This window comes from Pan paniscus, chromosome 5, assembly GCF_029289425.2.
Source record: "Pan paniscus chromosome 5, NHGRI_mPanPan1-v2.0_pri, whole genome shotgun sequence".
Taxonomy (NCBI): Eukaryota; Metazoa; Chordata; class Mammalia; order Primates; family Hominidae; genus Pan; species Pan paniscus.
Window position 1 is genome coordinate 40,324,458 of NC_073254.2, and position 16,924 is coordinate 40,341,381.

The following is a 16,924-nucleotide window of genomic DNA, read 5'->3' on the forward strand; positions in this document are numbered from 1 at the left end:
AGTCCTATTTGTCAAAAAATTAGATAGTTGTGATATATGTGTGTGTACATATATACATATGCTTGTATGTTTAAAAAGTTTCTGGAAGGATACATAAGACTCTGTGAATGGTAGTTACCACTAGAACAGGCAAGGGAGGGACTCACACTCTTGACTCTGCTGAATTATTTGCATGTTTTTCACCTTGGGCAGGCATTATACTAAAATTCTTCACTAAGAATTGTTTTAAAAAGTCACAGACTTCCTCTCCCACCACATGACAGTAGTTGTACTTCGAATCTATTGTTTAAGAAAATATCTATTGACAGGAAGTTACCCAGTAATGATTTTAAGTGATTTTGCATTTTACAATCACTATTGCACCTACAAAGATTTGAAAAACTAAAATATTATTCAATCTAAGGAGAATTCTGAAAAACTCCAAAGTCCCTGAGGAGTCTCTTGCCAGAGAATGGGAACTACCACACTTAGAATTTTAAGGCATTTGTTAATAAGACATTGTGTTCCATTTCTGGGAGCCTTTATAGCACCTTTCAGGTAGTTAATTCTCAAAAATGTGTGGATGGAGTATGGAGTATGAGTGCAAGTCTTGGAAAAGCAGTGGTAGAGGTGGGAAGAGTGATGAAGGGCTCTTCACCACCTTTCAGCAATTGCCCTTCACAATGGAAGGCATGCCCCCTACCGCCGCCATCTTCAACTGCCACAGCCCTCCTGAAGTGAATTAGTGTAAAGAGGGAGGAAAAATTCAGGCCTATATTTATTTTCTTTTTTTTAAATTCAATAAATAATTATTGAATGTCTATAGGTACTAGATATGTGCCAAGTACTTGGGGGCACATCACAAAACAAAACAAAGATCCCTGCCCTCATGGAGTTTGCAGTCTAGCATTTATTACCAATTTATCTGCAGCCTGTCTGTGATCCTGTGCAAGTCACCACACCTCTCTGTGCTTCTGACCTCAGCTGCCCAATGGGGAAATAAGCAGGACTGGCTCAGATATGGGTATGCCTGGTGTTCTGTAGATGCCAACAGGACATCCAACCTCAACCCACCACCCAGGAAGTAGGTAGGCTGGAAGTAAATTGGAAAAGGGCAGAAGGATTTGAACCAGGTCATCCGGAGTGCTGTGGCAGTGGTGGGCAGGGCCCAGGCTGGCTACATGCACTGTTGCTGCTATTGTGTCTCAGTGGTTGCCTTGCTCGCTAGGTCCTTGGCCTTCTCCGCAGCTGTCAGTGCTGTCTTCTTTGCCTTCCCCTTGTCTTCCTTGGCTGTCCCAGCAGGTGTTTTGGAAGGTGCATCATCTGGCAGCTTGGCCAAGATATATTGAAAACTCTTCACAGTTACAATCATGTTGTTTTTGAAAAGAGTATGACCAAGTTCCTGGACAGTTCTGGAGATACTAGATAAGCTAGAGAACACCCAGGCTTCCCTGAGGATTTCGGACTAGTGCAGTTCTCAGAGTTCACACAGTAAATACGTCGTCCCTCCACCACCATCAGCTGGGCATGGTTGATGCTACAGGTGAAGGTGGTCACTTCTGATTCTGTGGGTGCCCAGTAGAGTCCTCCAGGATGGACACTGGGTGAGCATCATTGGCAAGAAATAGCCACTCAGCCCAGCAGGACATCCCACTGGTCTTGGTCAGGAGTCACTGGGACAGGAGCTTCTGGGCAGGGGTCACCTCCTCATATTCTGTGTTTTTGGTCAGAGCATGTTTGCTATAGGGATTTGAGTACCAATGTCACAAGGCAGTGAACATTTGGTTTCAGAAATTCTGGAGCCTGTTCTGGCCTAGGAATACTTCATCATCATTCCAGCCAGGGTAAATGAGCACCCGTGCGGCTTCAGGGCACGGAGCCCCGTGGGCAGGTGTGTGTGTGCAGGGGATTGAAGGGGAGCTGGGTTGTGGGCTGAGGGCTGGCAGGGGCACTTGCTCATGGAGCTCAGGCTGTGACCAACCTGCCACCACTGCCTGGAGCAGTTGTCAGGACTAGGCTTATATCTCTTGGTTTATAGTCAAGGGTAGGGAAAATAGATAGAAATGAACTATATAAGCATGAATCCAGTGAAGTGAAAACTGGCAGTCTTAGAGTTGACTCAACTATCATGAAGTTTATATTTCTTTAGGGGAAATTCAGGCCACTGAATTGGAGGGAAATCCATGTAGAGTCTTTTCTTGCTTTCCCAGGGAAAAAGAGGCAATTAGAAAAGGTAAATATCACATCTCTGGCATAGTCTATGGCACCAGATGTTTTACTTCATAACCAAACATGAAGCATACCAAATTCATGATGAGATATCCAGACTTTATAGAGCTAAGAGCCTGGTTTTATGGAAAGAGCTCTGGTGACAGATATACTTAGATTAAAATCTTGCTTCTTAAACAACCTACTTCAATCTTTCTAAATATCAGTTTCCTTATTTATTACACACAGATTTTTTTTTTTACATTATAAGGATGTTGTGATAATTAAATGTAATAACATACAAACTATTGAGCCCTCATAAATGGTCTTTATTATAGTTTAAAAATTAAGAAGCCATTATGTCTCAAACAAATATGCCAAGCATTCAAAATTCACTAAAGATTATACTTGCAAAGAAGCATAATGTCTTAATGTCACACAAGATCTGATTTCTAGTCTGGTGCTACAGGCATGCTGCAAGCTTCCCTCATTATTAATATTTGAACTTAGAGCTACAGAGGCCCCAGGAAAGTAGAAGAGCAGACACAGCCGAATATGTGTGCCATTCATCCCTGCTGGTATACACTCAGAGATGGAAAAATTAGGCAAATGATTTTTTTCCTGATTCTTATTCTTACGTGAGCCATAGCCAATTTTCTGATAGGTAGAAGCATAATTTACCACACTGGTGTTTAGTTCAACCCAGGCCAATTTCGAGCACAGGATTGTTTTCTCTTGGAGTAAGTTTGCACAGCAATGGAGTTAGGCCCACGTCTTTCAAGGTGAGTTGTTACTTGCTTAGAGCTCAAGCTGAACTAGCTTTCTATTAAGATAGAACCTCTCATAATGAAGGTGTCACAGAAAATAACTCATGGCTCATCTTCTGGCAAAGTTTATCCCCATCAGACTTTTTACTGGATACTGTATAGTGTTTATGTTTAAGGGACGTAATTGGACATGTAACATGTCCAAATGTATAAAAATGTAACCTGTGTTTTAATTCTGTAATACACATTTTTGGTGCCAAAGTGGTGAGAATAGGTTTTCAAATTCATTTGAAATATTAAAAATAAACTGGATTTGGAGACAGAGGAAGGATGGGGGACTAATGTATTTTTTAAAGCAAAAATCTGTTGGATGTATTTTCAGATTATCTCGCTCCCTCTTTTTCCCTGTGCAGCCTCCTTATATGGATATGCTTAGAGATATTCTGTAGCATTAAAATGTTGTAAAGTCACAAAATTCACTCACATTTCAACTCAGATCTGCAAAGAAATCTCTCTCTTCTATTTTGCCCAAACCAATCTGGTCTTTCTAATTTGTGGTTAGTGCAGAAACTTTTAACTTTTAGTCCTATCTTGTTTAAAATTTAGTCTCATCTAATAATGTAAACAACTTCTTTGGACAATGCTAAGTCTCTCTATGAAAGGAAAGACTCAGTGTCAACACCTTTTGCCTTCACGGAAACATGAGGTTTCTCCTATACCCTATGAGAGTACCCCATGATATGAGCCCTCCAAGCCCTCCTTGGTGGTTGATATGCTAAATGAGGGCTAGAATAAAATAGTTTCAGAAAACCTTGACTCAAACCAAGTACCCATATTTCAAGCTTGTAATCTTTATAAAAATCCTGTTTTGCCTGTCAGAGACTGTGGTAGTCGTTGCTGCTATCCTCCAAATAATTAGTTTTCCTCTTAAGCACATGGCAGGATTGTATTATTCTGTCCCTTTGAAGGTAGCTGTGGCCAGGGATCTGCTTTGGACAATAAACTTTTAATCAGTAAATTATTTATTATTCTTTCTTTCTGCCATGGCAATCAGGAATGTGCCAGATGGTCACTACTTTGTCACTCCATGTTGCCAGAGTATAGACAACATGAAGTAGAGCTGCCAGCTAACCCTGTGAAAAATAAACCTGTGTTGTGTTAAGCCACTGAGATTTAGGAGATTTGGTTACTATGACTCATCCTAACAGAGAGGCTGACATGCAATTCCTTCTGTGACAAATACTAATTTTCCCCCAGGCAAGTGGGCTCCTCAGCCAATTTAGGCAAATATGTAATCAGAAGAGCAAAATAGAAAAGTGCTTTAATAACGTTCAGAATTAGTTCCTGTTACAAGTACAACCATTTTCCCTTCTGCATTTCAGATGAAGATTTTTGACAGAAATAAAGATGGTCGGTTGGATCTAAATGACTTAGCAAGGTGAGTTACATGGAAGTGATATCATACATTCAGAAATACCTTACTAGGGGTCTGATGACATCATATATTTCCTTTTGAGACTGGAGATCAAGCCTCACCTGGAGTCTAAAAGAATAGGCACATCTTACCAAATAAGCTGAGTGATTCTAAATCTTTTAGGGTAACAGATCCCTTTGTGAAGATAATGAAAATTCTTCTCTCCAAAATGCACAACACACAACATTTTCACAAATTTTATGGATGGGTCATGGGAAGACCCTACCCTTAAAGGCAAGACATTTATAGTCCCACATTGTGACTTCATGACAAAAATGTCCCAAATCCCATTTACTGGCTCTGGGAACGTCGAGCAGTTATTTCAGGACACAGGACTACTGAGCCAGACTCCAGGTGCACTCTGTGTTCTTGAAGTGTTGGTGTATCCTCAGGGAGGCACCAAGTGTCTGAAGGCTAGAAGTGGAGGAGGACAGGATAAAAGCAGAAGTGGCTCAGTGTCCATGAAAATGTTGTTTGTGAGTCTGGTGTTGTGACACGTGATTGGTGTGTCAGCATGTTTTGTCAAGTCTGGCTGATCCCAAACAGCATGGAGTTGTCTACAGAAAAGAGAAAGACATTCTGAGCAAATAGTCAGAGTTGAAATTATTGGATCTGGAATACACAGATATACCTGTTATTGGGGAGCATCCATAATACCAGGTGCTTCAGGGCAGGGCTCAATGGTAATTGTAAGCAGGGCAGCAGTTACAGGCTGCCGCGCAGCAGCAGGTATAGCTGAGAGAGAGGAATTCCAAGGACTGAAGGCAAGTTTTTAATGATGAGGAGGTAACTCGACAAAGTCACAAGAAGATGTTGGTTTCGTCTCTTAGTGGACATTAACCTGAGTTCAGAATCACCAAATCCCACACCAGCTATCTCCTTTCTTGGCAGCTACCTCAGCCAGGTTTTGATATCTGTGAAAGGGGACTCACCAGGAAGAATATCTCCTCAGTAACAGCCAGAATATTGACCCCAGTACACTAAATGGCCTTCTATCTGTGCCTCATAGGAATTGTGAGGCAGCCTGTGTGTCCTCCTTGGCTACTTTTTTTAGGACCTTCGTTCTAACTTTGTCCACATTGATATAGAAGAGCCACTGAGGGACCAGCCAAAGAGGGACAAAAGTGTTTCTCCATCAGGCCTGGGGCAGAAGGCATCTCGCCTCTGCTCCCTGGCTCCCACCTGGTTCTCTTGGTCAATGGAGGCAGGGTTCCTCTCAAGTAGAGGTCAGAGAGCTATGTGAAAGAGCCAATCCCAAAGCCACCAAAGGATTCATTCAATAGATGACAATCTAGATGAAAACAAAAGCTTGCAATCTCATGGTTCCCTTCACCAAAAGCATCTATCCACCTGTGCCCTGACTCAGTTGTGCACGTCTCAGAGGTAGTGAGAGTTGAGGAGCCCTGTGTGCCCTGGGAGGCTGGGGTAATAAAGGGCTCAGAGCAGCTGCTCTCTGCCCTCTTAGTCCATACACAATATGACCTACCTATGTATACAATGCTAAAATAACTAACATCATGCACAGACTGTAACATATAAAGGAGAAATAAAAGGAAAGCAGTTAATGATAAAATAATGCACATTTCAGTGTATAAGTGCTTGCATACAATCATAGTGAAGATATAGTGAAGTGGTCAGATGCTTTCACCTGGGTAGAATTATCATAAATGGGGCAGCTCAGATGCTGACTGATACAATTGTGACATTTTGGTAACTCAGGTGCTGTTGATATGATTTTATGAAATAATAAGTCTTGACAGAGTTCCAAATGAGACAAAGTATGTTAATCTCTTAACACAATTCATATACCATGTGGAAAATTTATGTAAGTAGTAAATTATGCAAACCTTGAGTTTTATGCAAATAAGAATTCAGTTACAAGCACAAATAATTAAAAGCAGGGTTTTTACAGTCACGATTGCCCCCTGGACATTTGAAATTCAAGTGAGACATGGGGCAATTCTTCATTCTGCAGAAATTTCCATGCAGTGCCAGAAACCTAATATCCCTGGCCCTATGTACAAAATGCTAGTTGTGCCCCCTTTATCACTGTGATAACTAATAGGGCCTTCTGCATGAGTCTAAACACTCTGTAGAGGCGGGTTTGCTACGGTCCTGCTGGTAGGGCAGGGACTATGCCCTAATCCCTTGAATAACTTCTCACTTGGTGGAGTGTTGTGTACTTGGGGGAATTCAATGAGTAGTTGTGAATTGATGGAGTTACAGTAGCACTGAACAGAGATGAAAGGCAGCAAAATCAGTTAGTATAGTACAGTCTTCCCTAAGTATCCTCTGGGAATTGGTTCCAGAACCTCCGCGGATACCAGATACCCAAATCCTCGGATGTTCAAGTCCCACAATTGGCCCTGAAGAACCCACAGATATGGGGTGCCAAGTGTATTTCAAAACCAGTTTGATACGGAATTTGAAAATGTGAACTGTGGTAAGCAGAATAAAGATGTCCACGTCTTAGGCTGGGTGCAGTGGCTCACACTTGTAATCCCAGCACTGTGGGAGGCTGAGGCAGGTGCATCACTTGAGGTCAGAGTTTGAGGCCAGCCTGGCCAGCATAGTGAAACCCTGTGTCTACTAAAAATACAAAAAATAAAATAAAATAAAATTAGCTGGGTGTGGTGGTGCATGCCTGTAGTTCCAGCTCTTCAAGAGGCTCAGGCAGGAGAATCGCTTGAACTCAGGAGGCAGAGTTTGCAGTGAGCCAAGATTGCGTCACAGTACTCTAGTTAGGTGACTGAGCAAGATTCTATCTCAAAAAAAGAAAGGAAAAAAAAGATATCCACATCCTAATATCCAGAACTGGTGACTATTTTATGTTACATGGCAAGAATGAATTAAAGTTGCAGATCTAATTAAGTTTGCTAATCAATAGACTTTAAAATAGAGATTATTCTGGATTATCCACATTGGGCCCAATATAATAACAAAGATCCTTTACATATGGAAGAGGGAGGCAGAAGGTCAGAGTCACGGAGAGATTTGAAAATGCTAGTTGCTGGCTTTAAAGTGGAAGAAGAGGCTAAAGAATGTAGGCAGCCTCTAGAACCTGAAAAAGGCAAGGGAAAGGATTCTCCCCGAGAACCTCCAGAAGGAATGCGGCCGTGTCGACAGCTTGAATTTTGCCCAGTGAGATTGATTTCAGACTTCAGTTTCTAGTGCTGTAAATGATTATGGTTATTTGAAGCCACTATGTTTGTGGCAGTGTGTCGCAGCAGCACTAGGAAACTAATACAACAACAAAGAGGCCTTAAAACATTTCCAGATAGGATTTTTCTCTCTCTACTTTCAGCTGTGAAATGCAGTTCAATTCCTCTACATAAAAGCACCTCCCAAGTAATATGTGCTGTGACTGGCAACATGATTTAGGCTGCCTGGTGCCTGCAAATACTAAGAACAATATTCCTGGCAGACCTCCAGGATATTCTATCTTCTAATTGGCTCAAATTAATTCCCTCTACTCTGAGCATTTGGAGGAGCAAAGATTTTCCACATAGTTGTATTACATTTTTTTCTACTTTTTCTATATATCCTCATGACTATGAATACAACATAAATCTAATGTTGAATCTACTGAAACTGACTGTATTCTATTAAAGTATAATTATAATTATACAGAAAAGAGGCAGACATATTTGCTTTCTAAAACAAAAACAAGATTATTTTAAAATTGAGACATAATTTATGTACCTTAAAGTTTACCCTTTTAAAGTCAGATCTACCAATCTACAATTTGGTAGATTTTAATATATTCATAAGGTTGTCCAACCATCACCAATATCTAATTTTAGAACATTTCATTATGCCAGAAGGATACCCAGTACACATTAGCAGTCACTCCTCTCTTCCTCCTCCCACAAGACCCTGGCAACCACCAATCTACTTTCTATTTCTATCGACTTTCCTATTTTGGGCATTTTATATAAATGGAATCACACAATATGTGCCTTTCCTATCTGGCTATTTCACTTGGAGTAATGTTTTCAAGGTTCATTCTTGTTGTAACTTTATCCCTTTTTATGGCTGAATAATAGTCCCTTGTATGTACATACCACATTTTGTCCATTCATCAGCTGATGTTCATTTGAGTTGTTTTCACTTTTTTAGAGATTATGAATAACGTTGCTACATGTTTTGGGACAAATATATGTTTGTGATTCTCTTGGTTATATATTAAGGAGCAGAATTTTTGGTTCATGTCGTAATTTTACATTTAATTTTCTGAGGTACTGCCAAAGTGTTTTCTAAAGTGGCTGCACCATTTTACATTCCCACCAACAATGTATCAGGATTTTAATTTCTCCATATTCTAATCAGCACTTGTTATTGTTTGCATCTTTCTTTTAATTATAATCATCCTAGTGGGTGTGAAGTAGTATGTCATTGTGATTTGCATTTTGAACATTTTTTATGTTTTATTGGCAATTTGTATGTCTTCTTTGGAGAAATGTCTGTTCAGATTCTTTGCCCAGTTGAAAAATTGAGCGATTTGTCCTTTTGTTGTTGAACTATAAGAGTCCTGTATATATTCTGTGCACTAGACACTTATCAGATGTATAATCAGCAAAAACTTTTTTCCATTATGAGAGTCGTGTTTTCATTTTCTTGATGATGTCCTTTGAAGCACAAATGTTTTTAATTCTCATGAAGTCCAATTTGTCTAATTTTTTTGGTTGTTTGTGTTTTAGATGTCATATCTAGGAAGCCATTGCCAAAATCCGAGCTCATGAAGATTTACCCGTTTGTTTCCTTCTAAGAGTTATATAAACTATAAAGTTTCTGTTTTATGTAAATCCTTTTCATGTTAATTGTTTAATACAGTGTAAGGTGGGGACACAATTTCATTATTTTGCATGTAGATATCTACTTGTCCCAACACCATTTCTTGAATATTTTTCCTTACTGAATGGTCTTGGCACCCTTTCTGAAAATAAACTGACCATATGTATGGGTTTATTTCTGTACTCTCAATTCTATTCCATTTATCTACATATCTGTCCTTATGCCAATATCACACTATCTTGATTCTGTAGATTTGCAGGCAAATTTTGAAATAAAAAATGTGAGTCCTCAAACTTTGTTCCTCTTTTTCAAGATTGTTTTGGCTATCCTGGTTCATTTGCATATTCACATTAATTTTAGGACCAGATTGTCAATTTCTGCAAAAAAACCAATTCAGATTTTGATGGGGATTGTTTTGAATCTGCAGATCAATTTGGGAAGTGTTGTCTCCTTAAAAATATTAAGTCTCCCAGTGTATGAACATGGGATGTTTTTTCATTTACTTAGCTCTTTAATTTCTTTCAACAATGTTTTGTAGTTTTCAGTCTACAAACTAAACCACTTTTGTTAAATTTATTAAATATTTTATTCTTTTTGATGCTATCATGAAACGATTAGTATTCTGAATTCCACTTTTGGACTGCCCATTGTTAATGTATAGAAATGTCATTGAATTTTTTATATTAATCTGGTATTCTGCCAACATTCTGGATTTGTGTATTAGCTCTAGTAGTTTTTTGTTGGATTCCTTAGGATTTTCTATATACAATATTGTATCATCTATAAAGAGATAGTTTTACTTCTTTCTATTCTGCCAATCTCTGCTTTTAATGGAGTATTTAATATGTGTATATTTAACGTGATTACTGAGAAGGTAGGATTTATATTTGCTATTTGTTTCTCTTTGTCTTAAGCTTTTTTAAAATTCTTCTGTCCTTCCATTACTGCCTCCTGCACGTTCAACAGACATTTTCCAGTGTACTATTTTAATTCCCTTATTATTTGTTTTGCTATTTTTTTTGAGTTATTTTCTTAGTGGTTGTCTGCTAGATTACAATTAACATCTTAATTTATATCAAATCTAATTGTGGATTAATAACAACTTAATTTCAGTATTATACCCCAAATTTTACTTCTGTATAGTTCAAATGCCTTTCTCCTCCTTTCTGTTGTTAAAATTTTATCTTTATATATTGTGTGCTCCACAACATAGATTTTTAGTTATTGCTTTATGAAATTGTCATTTAAATCAGAAAGCAAAAAAGTTACACACAAAAAATACATTTATGCTGTATTTTATATTTGGTTATATATTTACCACTCCTGGTGCTCTTTATTGTTTCATGTGGATTTAAGTTACTGTCTAGTGTCCTTTAATTTCAGCCTGAAGGACTCCCTTTAGTATTTCTTATAGGTCATGTTTCTGGTGTATTGATGATTTTTGTTGTTTATTTGGTGACTTTTCTGAACTAATTCTATGAAGTCTATATTCTTTGTCAGGTGTGTCCACTGAAGTCTCTGCTAGGTTAGTTCAATGGTCAGTTCATAATTGGACAGAGATTTTCTAAAATGTCTTGAACCAGTAAGTCTCCCAGTCTCTTGCTAACGGGCTCTGTGTATGTGTTAGGGCAAGTTAAATGTTACGACAGTCATTGTTCTAACCAAGATTCAGCTGTTTTGGAGGCCCGGTGCCGTGGCTCATGCCTGTAATCCCCGCACTTTGGGAGGCCGAGGCCGGCAGATCACGAGGTCAGGAGATCGAGACCATCCTGGCTAACACGGTGAAACCCCGTCTCTACTAAAAATACAAAAAAATTAGCCGGGACTGGTGGCGGGCGCCTGTAGTCCCAGCTACTTGGGAGGCTGAGGCAGGAGAATGGTGTGAACCTGGGAGGCGGAGCTTGCAGAGAGGCGAGATCGCACCACTGCACTCCAGCCTGGGCGACAGAGAGAGATTCTGTCTCAAAAAAAAAAAAAAAAAAAAAAAAAAAAAGATTCAGCTGTTTTTTTCAGAATAAACACTCCCCAGATTGCTGCAAGACTTTAATTATTTTCCAGAGCTCTGGGAAAGTTATTTTGACTATTTTTTCCAGTTTTATGGAGGAGCGAATTTCCAGAAGCCCATACTGTGCCATTTTCCACCAAGATGAACTTTTAAAAGTCTATGGTGACTACTAATCTCTACGAGTTTTTCCCAATTAATTTCTTTGTTTCTGTGATGTAGGAAGTTCTGTCTTTCAAGTACCTATTCTGTTCTGCAGGAAATTTCCTGTACTTTCCACACACCAGGGCTATAAGTTTTCGTATAACTGAGAGCTGAACGATCCTTACGTGGATTTTTTTTTTCCTATTTAGGATTCTGGCTCTTCAGGAAAACTTCCTTCTCCAATTTAAAATGGATGTAAGTAGTGACATTTCTCTAGATGGGTTTATGTCATCGCTGTTTCTCTACGGATTTGAGCAGGAAAGAAGAAAGGAAGGCATCTATTTGCCCTACTTTTTAACTTATTTAGAAAACAGACAAGGCTCAGCATGGAATCAAGGGATCTTAAAGGTCATTGACTCAAAGTTTACAAAATTTGCCCAGGACTCTGGAAGAATTGTACAGCTGAATTGTCACATTGCTGGACTGACATAATGTTTTTTCCTTACACAGGCTTGTTCTACTGAAGAAAGGAAAAGGGACTTTGAGAAAATCTTTGCCTACTATGATGTTGTAAGTGTGCGTCTTTATACTGTGCTGGCCATCTCTGAGTAGGAAACTTATTTAACCCCTATGTGGAGCCATCTTACCCAACAGACCCTAAACTTACATGATGAATACCAATCCCATCTGTGTGTTCTAGGTCAAGGTACTCTCAACTCCTCTAGACCTTCTGAGAATAAAGTAAAAGTAGCCAAAGGAGTACACATGGTTGAGAAGAGAAAAAAATGACTTTTTTTTTTTGACTCCTTGGGCCTAAACTATAAGTTTTCTCCCTCTTGTAGGACTAAGAGTTCATTTATAATATCATGCACAAAAACATACAACCCTCCCACCCAATATTCAACCCAAAGAAATAGAGGAAAAGTCATACCTATTTATCATAAAAACTATTTTTTCTTGTAGAACCAATTATTTAATGAAAAGGAGAGAATATAAAAATTATAAGTACAAAGTATGGCAAAGAGATTGAATTTCCTAAGGACATGATAGTATGATGTAAGAAGGAAGAAAAGTAGAAAAGCAGAAAAAATGTTGGGAAAGGTTATAAGGATGTTTCCCTGAAACTAATCAGACTAGATAATTATGTGTCATGTTCTGAGCAGAAAACAGTATCACCTGGGAGAGGCAGTCTAGCATAGAGGTGGTTAAAAACGTGGCTTCTGTGACCAATTACCTAGGTTTGAATCATGGCTTATTACCTATGTGACCTTGGGCGGGTTCCTTAGCCTCCCTGTGCTTTGTTTTCCTTATTTGTAAAATTAGGATGATAAGGATAATAATATCTACCTTCTGGGGATGTTATGAGAATTAAATGAATTCAGGTTTATAAAGCTTTTATGAGAGTGCCTGACAAGTACTATATAAGTGTTTGGTAAATACACTAAGGGAATGGAATTTTAAAAATGATATGTTAAAGGCTCAGGATTAAGAAATCACAAAGAGAGTAGATGAATTATTATAGTGGAACTTTAGAGAAGAAACAAATATTTTAATATGTATTGTATTTTATAGATGTTCATATTTGCATGTGTTATAAAATGGTTAGAAAAAATAAAGGGTCTCATGTACAGACCAAATGATAATTCTAACATGTTCATTCAATGTAGTCTCCCTGGATTTAAAATAAATATTTTAATAATCAACATATCATTGCCAAATTATAGGGCAAAATAAAAAATTTCAATCTATACCTCAAAGGATTAATATTAGGTACAATTAACACTTATCTGAACTGAAGCCTAGGACCTGGGAAGCAAATGAAGGCAATATATGTCATACGACTGCAATCTGCAAAAGCCGAGGAACTCAAAAGTATGACTTCTCATTTGGTTACATGGAGCTGTTTTCAATGAGTTATTTTAATTCATGTGGAACATTCATGTCCTGCATGGAGAACATAAATTGGAACATGCCACTTCTAAATCTATTTGCGGCCACACAAGAATACTGATACGGTTTATTTACCTAAGTTATTGCCTTGCTTTTTGGCTTAAGAAACTGATATTTGGGCAATTGGATCTTTTCTCTTTCAGAGTAAAACAGGAGCCCTGGAAGGCCCAGAAGTGGATGGGTTTGTCAAAGACATGATGGAGCTTGTCCAGGTGAGTGCACGTTCTTCTTATTATGAAGTGGGGTTGTTGTTTTGATTTATTCCATTGTTTATTTGTGGGAATCAGTGAGACTGAAGGTTAATGTCAAAGATAAAATCTAGGGATGTAGTTTATTTAATAACCTTTGAATTGCTATGAAACCCAACAAACCTCCCTCGCTTTCTTAAGATTGTAGTTTAAATTACATGAAGCTATCATACAAGTATGTTTTTACCATCATTTAAAGGCCATCTATTTTACCAAAGGAGCACAGTGCCACTGAATATCTTTCTGTTCTATTTTTTGGTTACAGAAAGTCCCTCTTCCCCTTAGACTTGGTTATTAGAATAACTAAAACATTTAATTGAATTTCATGTAATAAAACTTATCTTCAGAATTCTATTTTTTTTTTTTAACTAAGAGGCTTCTCTAATACCTAGCCTAAGATGGTTATTTATCGGTTAAGACATTGCTGAGGTTGGGGCGGATGAAATTTAGATTATATTTACATCACACAGCTGTTTTATGTAGGATAGACAAGGTTTAAAAAACCTTCTTCGAGGTCCTGTTGAACTGTATTGACCAGCTACATGATCCAGTTAAGCAGATCATTTCCTATTCTTCCTTTTCCATGGGATTGTGTCGACAATGAATTTAGTAGTCTTGTATCCCTAGGGATTTTTTGAGGTTTGTTCAGAACACAATGATTGTGTTCTGGTCAGGCCAGATGGCAAAAAATTAGAGTAGCAATTATGAACTGTTTGTGGAGTTCCAGACTTCTTTGAAAATCAGATTAACACTATGGAACCTTGCAGCTGAAAAATGTGCAAATATCAATTTTTGCATGAATCTCCAGGGAGTTTGTGTACTGTAATAGAGCAGGCATGGATAAAACCCTTTCTGACATCTAATCAGCCTGATGAGACATCGTCTGTGATTCCTTTCTTTTGTTATTCTTATCCCAGTGGGTCCCTTGCCTCCTCTTTTCCTCATTCACTTGTTGCTCCTGTTGGAGATTTCACAGGCATTTGCACAGCCAGAATAACTGATGAGTATTGGTGTGGTATTGCTTTTTCTATTGATTGCTAGAGGAAAATCCCATTTCACTCATTATCTATTTAATGTCAGAATGGCTTCTGTAATAGAAACTGAGCAATTATCTATGGGATATTAAAGTTGCATGGCAGCATTTGCTAAATTAGAGTTTTAATTTGCTTTTGAGAGAATGAATGGGACAGTCAGTCTGTTTTTGAGAGCTGTCTGGCCTCTTATGCATTGGAGCCAGGGGCAGTGACTGCCTGAGTGTAGAGCCTGGGGGCTTTGGAACCTTACAGCACTCTACCCCACCACCCCCCACAGAGGTTTTGGCCTTCTTCTCTTCCATGGCCCACACATACAGCCCAGCTGTGAGTGTGGATGCAGAGCCACAGTGAGCAATAAGTCATTAACCAAATCAACCTCCCTTCTTCTTTGCTCCCCCTTTTCTTTACTCTCAAACTTGTGGGAAACAATTTTTTCTCAGGTCAGAGGTGTCATTTGTTGCTGACAACAGTCTTGTGGCATCCCACATCTTCGCCAGGCTGTGGGAGGCAGCTGGGCTGGGCTGAGGGATTAAGCTCTGCTTGAATCAGAATACATCCGATTTACAGAATTTGAACGGGTGGTTTCCAGAGGGGCTGCCTTGGTTGGGGGTGGCTGCTGCTCCTCCTCTTTGGTAACCTCATTTTGATTCTCTTTGCTTCTTTCTCTTTTCCCTCACTGTGAAAAGAACTGATTGGAATATTTTTTTGTAGATGAGGCCGTGTAAAATGGGAGACAGTGCTTTGGACTGTGACAGATCTGAGCTTTAATTCCAGATCAGCCATTTATGAACTGTATGTGTGTGGGCAAGTTACTCAATCTCTCTGATACTTGTCTTCTCATCCATTATATGGGCACTACAATATTTACTTCCCAGGGTTGTGTGCTGACTAGAAATAACATAAACATTGATCACAGTCCCTGGGATATCAAATGATTTCCAAAAGTAATAGTCTTTATTATTTTATTAGAACAAAGCGGCCGGGCGCGGTGGCTCATGCCTGTAATCCCAGCACTTTGGGAGGCAGAGGCAGGCAGATCACGAGGTCAGGAGATCGAGACCATCCTGGCTAACGCGGTGAAACCCCATCTCTACTAAAAATACAAAAAAATTAGCTGGGCGTGGTGGTGGATGCCTGTAGTCCCAGCTACTCAGGAGGCTGAGGCAGGAGAATGGCGTGAACCTGGGAGGCAGAGCTTGCAGTGAGCTGAGATTGGGCCACTGCACTCCAGCCTGGGCAACAGAGCGAGACTCCGTCTCAAAAAAAAAAAAAAAAAAGGAACAAAGCTGCTGTAATCTTTGGAGTACATTTCTGAGAATAGTTAGCATTTGAAAGAGAATTTCATAAAAGGAATCATCTGCTCAATGCATGGCTATGCCATTCTATTGGATAATCCTGTCCAAAACAATAATGTAAAAAAAGCCAGTGCAAAAGAAAACATCTAAAAGATAGGTATGATTATGTCAGATGGCAATTAACTAACATATTTTAGAATGCATAGCTTGAAAATTTTTGCTTCCTTTCTGATTATAAAATTATCTCTGCATACTATAGAAAAGTGTTGAAAATAAAGGCAAGTAAAAGTTAAGAAGCTGATGAGAATTCAAGCTAAGAATTCGGATTCTAGGCTGACCCCTCGGGGTTCCAGGTCTGATTTTACCACTCCCTGCCAATGAGACCTTGGGCAAGTCATTTTGCATCTCCAAACCTCAGTTTCCTCATCTGGAAGATGGAAATTGTCATAGATCCTACTTCCATAAAGTTGTCATGAAGATTACAGGAGGAAAATCTGTATAAGGCAATTAATATTGTGCTACTTCACTAATTAATACCATGGTAATAAATTATTACTAAAAACTCAAAAAATACTAGCTATATCACATATTGATCTGGAAAGTGATATAGCTCTCATAACTTTAGTGACTATGATCATTGCTATTTCCATATGATTTTTGTAAGAGAAAGCCCAGATATCTATAACCAGTAATTTTACTGGATCCCTTCTTAAAAAGTCATGATTTTTGAATCTGGATAATCTTAATAATCTTCAATAACTCTGCCTTTCAATTGTCATTGAGTTTGGCAATGGTTTCCAAAGGCCAGTAGGAGAGATAGAAGTAAAATCCAAACCAACAACATAGCAGACAAGACATTTTTTCCAGAGAAAATGAAAGAGATGGGAAAAATACTAGACCATGCAAAAAATTAGTTGGAAGCAGAGATCAGCCTCATTCTTCAATGGATTTATATCACTTCTATGGGAAGGTGAAGATCCTCGCCCCTTTTAGCCTCTCTGTTTCTGTGGAGCTGCTGGGGCAGCAGAA

The 16,924-nt window shown here is 38.8% G+C and overlaps 1 protein-coding gene across 2 annotated transcripts in view; it reads left to right on the forward strand.

The window, feature by feature from the left end:
- Positions 1-16,924, forward strand: part of SCGN (secretagogin, EF-hand calcium binding protein) — a 68,143-nt gene that overhangs the window by 25,361 nt on the left and 25,858 nt on the right. For both annotated transcript variants that reach the window (XM_003823211.4, XM_063605180.1), the window contains exons 7-10: positions 4,337-4,392; positions 11,578-11,623; positions 11,879-11,938; positions 13,462-13,530. In XM_003823211.4, coding sequence (XP_003823259.1) covers positions 4,337-4,392; positions 11,578-11,623; positions 11,879-11,938; positions 13,462-13,530 — 231 coding nt within the window. The remainder of the gene's footprint in view (positions 1-4,336; positions 4,393-11,577; positions 11,624-11,878; positions 11,939-13,461; positions 13,531-16,924) is intronic.